This window comes from Rhinoderma darwinii, chromosome 5 (genome assembly GCF_050947455.1).
Source record: "Rhinoderma darwinii isolate aRhiDar2 chromosome 5, aRhiDar2.hap1, whole genome shotgun sequence".
Classification (NCBI taxonomy): domain Eukaryota; kingdom Metazoa; phylum Chordata; class Amphibia; order Anura; family Rhinodermatidae; genus Rhinoderma; species Rhinoderma darwinii.
The window spans coordinates 190,245,477-190,251,902 of NC_134691.1; the positions used below are offsets into that span (position 1 = coordinate 190,245,477).

General features: G+C 50.9%; 1 protein-coding gene across 2 annotated transcripts in view; it reads left to right on the forward strand.

The window, feature by feature from the left end:
• The window catches only part of PDCD6 (programmed cell death 6), a 35,210-nt gene extending 30,092 nt beyond the window's left edge, over positions 1-5,118 (forward strand). For both annotated transcript variants that reach the window (XM_075826828.1, XM_075826829.1), the window contains exon 6: positions 4,173-5,118. In XM_075826828.1, coding sequence (XP_075682943.1) covers positions 4,173-4,271 — 99 coding nt within the window. In that variant the 3' untranslated portion in view covers positions 4,272-5,118. The remainder of the gene's footprint in view (positions 1-4,172) is intronic.
• The last annotated feature ends 1,308 nt before the right edge of the window (positions 5,119-6,426 follow it).

The window sequence follows — 6,426 nt, forward strand, 5'->3', positions numbered from 1 at the left end:
GTAGATGATGCCACACGCCTCCCTGTAGATGATGCCACACGCCTCCCTGTAGATGATGCCACACGCCTCCCTGTAGATGATGCCACACGCCTCCCTGTAGATGATGCCACACGCCTCCCTGTAGATGATGCCACACGCCTCCCTGTAGATGATGCCACACGCCTCCCTGTAGATGATGCCACACGCCTCCCTGTAGATGATGCCACACGCCTCCCTGTAGATGATGCCACACGCCTCCCTGTAGATGATGCCACACGCCTCCCTGTAGATGATGCCACACGCCTCCCTGTAGATGATGCCACACGCCTCCCTGTAGATGATGCCACACGCCTCCCTGTAGATGATGCCACACGCCTCCCTGTAGATGATGCCACACGCCTCCCTGTAGATGATGCCACACGCCTCCCTGTAGATGATGCCACACGCCTCCCTGTAGATGATGCCACACGCCTCCCTGTAGATGATGCCACACGCCTCCCTGTAGATGATGCCACACGCCTCCCTGTAGATGATGCCACACGCCTCCCTGTAGATGATGCCACACGCCTCCCTGTAGATGATGCCACACGCCTCCCTGTAGATGATGCCACACGCCTCCCTGTAGATGATGCCACACGCCTCCCTGTAGATGATGCCACACGCCTCCCTGTAGATGATGCCACACGCCTCCCTGTAGATGATGCCACACGCCTCCCTGTAGATGATGCCACACGCCTCCCTGTAGATGATGCCACACGCCTCCCTGTAGATGATGCCACACGCCTCCCTGTAGATGATGCCACACGCCTCCCTGTAGATGATGCCACACGCCTCCCTGTAGATGATGCCACACGCCTCCCTGTAGATGATGCCACACGCCTCCCTGTAGATGATGCCACACGCCTCCCTGTAGATGATGCCACACGCCTCCCTGTAGATGATGCCACACGCCTCCCTGTAGATGATGCCACACGCCTCCCTGTAGATGATGCCACACGCCTCCCTGTAGATGATGCCACACGCCTCCCTGTAGATGATGCCACACGCCTCCCTGTAGATGATGCCACACGCCTCCCTGTAGATGATGCCACACGCCTCCCTGTAGATGATGCCACACGCCTCCCTGTAGATGATGCCACACGCCTCCCTGTAGATGATGCCACACGCCTCCCTGTAGATGATGCCACACGCCTCCCTGTAGATGATGCCACACGCCTCCCTGTAGATGATGCCACACGCCTCCCTGTAGATGATGCCACACGCCTCCCTGTAGATGATGCCACACGCCTCCCTGTAGATGATGCCACACGCCTCCCTGTAGATGATGCCACACGCCTCCCTGTAGATGATGCCACACGCCTCCCTGTAGATGATGCCACACGCCTCCCTGTAGATGATGCCACACGCCTCCCTGTAGATGATGCCACACGCCTCCCTGTAGATGATGCCACACGCCTCCCTGTAGATGATGCCACACGCCTCCCTGTAGATGATGCCACACGCCTCCCTGTAGATGATGCCACACGCCTCCCTGTAGATGATGCCACACGCCTCCCTGTAGATGATGCCACACGCCTCCCTGTAGATGATGCCACACGCCTCCCTGTAGATGATGCCACACGCCTCCCTGTAGATGATGCCACACGCCTCCCTGTAGATGATGCCACACGCCTCCCTGTAGATGATGCCACACGCCTCCCTGTAGATGATGCCACACGCCTCCCTGTAGATGATGCCACACGCCTCCCTGTAGATGATGCCACACGCCTCCCTGTAGATGATGCCACACGCCTCCCTGTAGATGATGCCACACGCCTCCCTGTAGATGATGCCACACGCCTCCCTGTAGATGATGCCACACGCCTCCCTGTAGATGATGCCACACGCCTCCCTGTAGATGATGCCACACGCCTCCCTGTAGATGATGCCACACGCCTCCCTGTAGATGATGCCACACGCCTCCCTGTAGATGATGCCACACGCCTCCCTGTAGATGATGCCACACGCCTCCCTGTAGATGATGCCACACGCCTCCCTGTAGATGATGCCACACGCCTCCCTGTAGATGATGCCACACGCCTCCCTGTAGATGATGCCACACGCCTCCCTGTAGATGATGCCACACGCCTCCCTGTAGATGATGCCACACGCCTCCCTGTAGATGATGCCACACGCCTCCCTGTAGATGATGCCACACGCCTCCCTGTAGATGATGCCACACGCCTCCCTGTAGATGATGCCACACGCCTCCCTGTAGATGATGCCACACGCCTCCCTGTAGATGATGCCACACGCCTCCCTGTAGATGATGCCACACGCCTCCCTGTAGATGATGCCACACGCCTCCCTGTAGATGATGCCACACGCCTCCCTGTAGATGATGCCACACGCCTCCCTGTAGATGATGCCACACGCCTCCCTGTAGATGATGCCACACGCCTCCCTGTAGATGATGCCACACGCCTCCTGTAGATGCCACACGCCCCCTGTAGATGCCACACGCCCCCTGTAGATGCCACACGCCCCCTGTAGATGCCACACGCCCCCTGTAGATGCCACACGCCCCCTGTAGATGCCACACGCCCCCTGTAGATGCCACACGCCCCCTGTAGATGCCACACGCCCCCTGTAGATGCCACACGCCCCCTGTAGATGCCACACGCCCCCTGTAGATGCCACACGCCCCCTGTAGATGCCACACGCCCCCTGTAGATGCCACACGCCCCCTGTAGATGCCACACGCCCCCTGTAGATGCCACACGCCCCCTGTAGATGCCACACGCCCCCTGTAGATGCCACACGCCCCCTGTAGATGCCACACGCCCCCTGTAGATGCCACACGCCCCCCTGTAGATGCCACACGCCCCCCTGTAGATGCCACACGCGCCTCCCTGTAGATGCCGCCACACGCGCCTCCCTGTAGATGCCGCCACACGCGCCTCCCTGTAGATGGTGCCACACCAGCCTCCCTGTAGATGGTGCCACACCAGCCTCCCTGTAGATGGTGCCACACCAGCCTCCCTGTAGATGGTGCCACACCAGCCTCCCTGTAGATGGTGCCACACCAGCCTCCCTGTAGATGGTGCCACACCAGCCTCCCTGTAGATGGTGCCACACCAGCCTCCCTGTAGATGGTGCCACACCAGCCTCCCTGTAGATGGTGCCACACCAGCCTCCCTGTAGATGGTGCCACACCAGCCTCCCTGTAGATGGTGCCACACCAGCCTCCCTGTAGATGGTGCCACACCAGCCTCCCTGTAGATGGTGCCACACCAGCCTCCCTGTAGATGGTGCCACACCAGCCTCCCTGTAGATGGTGCCACACCAGCCTCCCTGTAGATGGTGCCACACCAGCCTCCCTGTAGATGGTGCCACACCAGCCTCCCTGTAGATGGTGCCACACCAGCCTCCCTGTAGATGGTGCCACACCAGCCTCCCTGTAGATGGTGCCACACCAGCCTCCCTGTAGATGGTGCCACACCAGCCTCCCTGTAGATGGTGCCACATACTCACGAGAGCAGCGCCGTCTCTCCTCTTCTTCACTTGTGGTCACTCTTCTGCACAGGATCTGGCAAGGCAGCGCGACGGGGCGGTGACGTCATCGAGGCGCCTTCAAACCCGAGTGACCACACCTGAAGAAGCGCCGCAAACGTGAGTATGCCAACGATAGCCAGCAAGGGAACTAGTAGTTCCCTTGCCAATGCCCATGTAACAGATCCGTTTTTAACGGTTGTTACATGCATTGACAGCCGTTAAAAACGGATCCATTGACTTCTATGGGGGCTGTCAGGCCGTTAAAACGGCCAAAAATAGGACATGTCCTATTTTTTGACGGCCATTATTCACGGGCCGTTAAAAAACGGCCGTGTGAATGCACCCATAGAACATCATTGTTCTGAAAACGGCCATGTGAAAGCTGTTAAAAGGACGGCCATCACATGGCCGTTTTTCACTGTCGTGTGAAAGAGGCCTTACCATACCATGTATAATCTAGGGCTCTATATCAGGCAGCTAAAAATGTTCAAGGGGTTTTCTGACCCCCTAAAAATGAATGCCCATTGTGCCTGAAACTTGTAAAAATATGCAAATTTTATTGAGATTATGCCGTTGCCATTATGAGAACCTTGAGACTCAAACCTGTTTGGACTAGTTGTAAAGGATTATTTAGCATTCTGCTTCTTTTTCGCCCCCAGAAATTGACTGATGTTTTCCGGCGCCATGACACAGACCAAGACGGCTGGATACAAGTATCATATGAACAGTATCTTTCTATGGTCTTCGGTGTAATATAATTCCAAAAGGAACACTGATCCAGATCCGTACAGAGACTGAATTGCCAAATCTTTAGTTTCTTAATTTGCCGGAATGTGGCACGAGTAAGGTGCTATGTGTTCAGCCTCTACATTTTTCTAACATCTTCTACAAATTCTAAGTTGTATATAAAAAGAGCTTATTTTTACTGTTTGTTAGTAATAATAGTAATCTAGCCATATTTTTATTTGCACCGAAGGTTACGGATAACACAATGTCTTAAAATGACTCCTAGTTTGTTTTTTTTATATATAGAATTTTGCATGTAGCTTTTGTTTCATTATGTTAACTACACTGTGCCATGAAATACTTTTATTAAGGGGTTATCCAGGATTTCAAAATTGATGGCTTATCCTTCGGATTGGCCATCAGTACTAGATTGGTGGGGATCAGACCCTTGATCCTCTTCATGATCAGCTGTTTGAAGTGGCCGCGGGGCAGCCTCTTCATTGTTTACGTCAAGTTCCAAGCTGTTCGTACCTGTAGAGGCCGTGCAAGGTATTGCAGCGCTGTCTCCTTCAAGTGAATGGAACAGCGCTGCAATGCCTAGCGCAGCCGCTAGGAACAGGAAATAAACCTATGTAAACAATGAAGAGGCGGCAGCGCTAAGGACAGGTCGTCAATTTTAAAATCTCGGATAACTCCTCTATGCCAAACAAGTGCGTGCTTGAATTCATGGTTACTAACTACAGATTCAGAGTGCAATGCTGTCTGTAAATGTCTTAGGCCAAACTTTCACATATAAATGTGTGGCTTAAAATAGGTTTTCCACATTAAATACAGTACCCAGCGTTTAGAACTAAAGGATGTCTAATAAAATGTAACCTGTAAAGATTTCATAGTAGTAATCTGCATAAAATGTTGAGTCATTTTGTAAGTACTGATTTTGAGCGACATGTTTTCTTCTCCGTTCAGGTCTAAAGCTAAATTCAGAATTACATGTGCTTCTTTGTTACTACAGAGCAATGCTTGATGCCCATAGCAAAATTCACATTTTGGAATTCTGCATTCTGGAGCTGATTTTTATTTTTTAGTCTACCCAAATATTTTTTTAAACTTTTTTTTGTAGGACACATGGGCCTTTCTTTTTTTATTTTTATCACAAATTGGAGCTAATATTTTTTATTTTGTAGGACTTGTATAGGGAAAGTCAGAAATAGAAAAAAAAAAATCTATATATTTTTTTTAATCCGTTGTAATTTAGTTTTAGATAGTATTTACCCCAGAAATGAATCCTAATTCTTCTGTGCAAAGTAATGCCAAATATGTGTACGCTGTCTTAACTTTAAGGGCTTATTCAGACGAACGTATAATACTTCCGTGCAACGCGACTCGCATGGACCTATGTTAGTCAATGGGGCCGTTCAGACAGTCCGTGATTTTCACGCAGCGTGTCCGCTGCGTAAAACTCACGACATGTCCTATATTTGTGCGGTTTTCGCGCTTTACACACCCATTGAAGTCAATAGGTGCGTGAAAATCACGCACAGCACACGGAAGCACATCCGTGTGACGCGCGTGATTTGCGCAACAGCAGTAAAAACTATGAATGAAAACAGAAATGCACCACGTGCTTTTCTGTTTACAAAGATAGTGTCATAATGATGGCGGCTGCGCATCATACGCGGCTGACACGGAGCTGTTATGTACCTTTTGCGCTCATGTGAATCAGGCCTAAGACTGTCTATATTTAGCGCTATAGTCTCGTCGTATGTAAGACAAGATAAAACTAGACCAGACAGGCAAGAGCTGTGTGAAATTTAGCACAATGGCGCACCCTGTATGACTAGCAAAATGCGCCAAATTTGACATTTTTCTCTTCCTTTCACCACCTTGTGGCTAGCGTACTTTACATCAATGTTTTTTACAAAAAATGGTTTAAGCCATTAACAAATCTTACAACTCTTAGCAATAAGGAGCAAAAAGTGTCTAAAACACAATAAATTTCATACAAGCCACATGTGCTCCACATTTTTTTGCTGCAATTTGCCAGAAGTCAGCCATATTTTGCTTCGTAAATCTCCCCCGTTGTTGTCCAGCACCATTTTTTGCTGTATGTATATTGTACATATATGTACAATAGCCATGAAGGTGTGTAAGAGAATCCTGTGTAGTATGCTGTGTAGGCAAATTAAA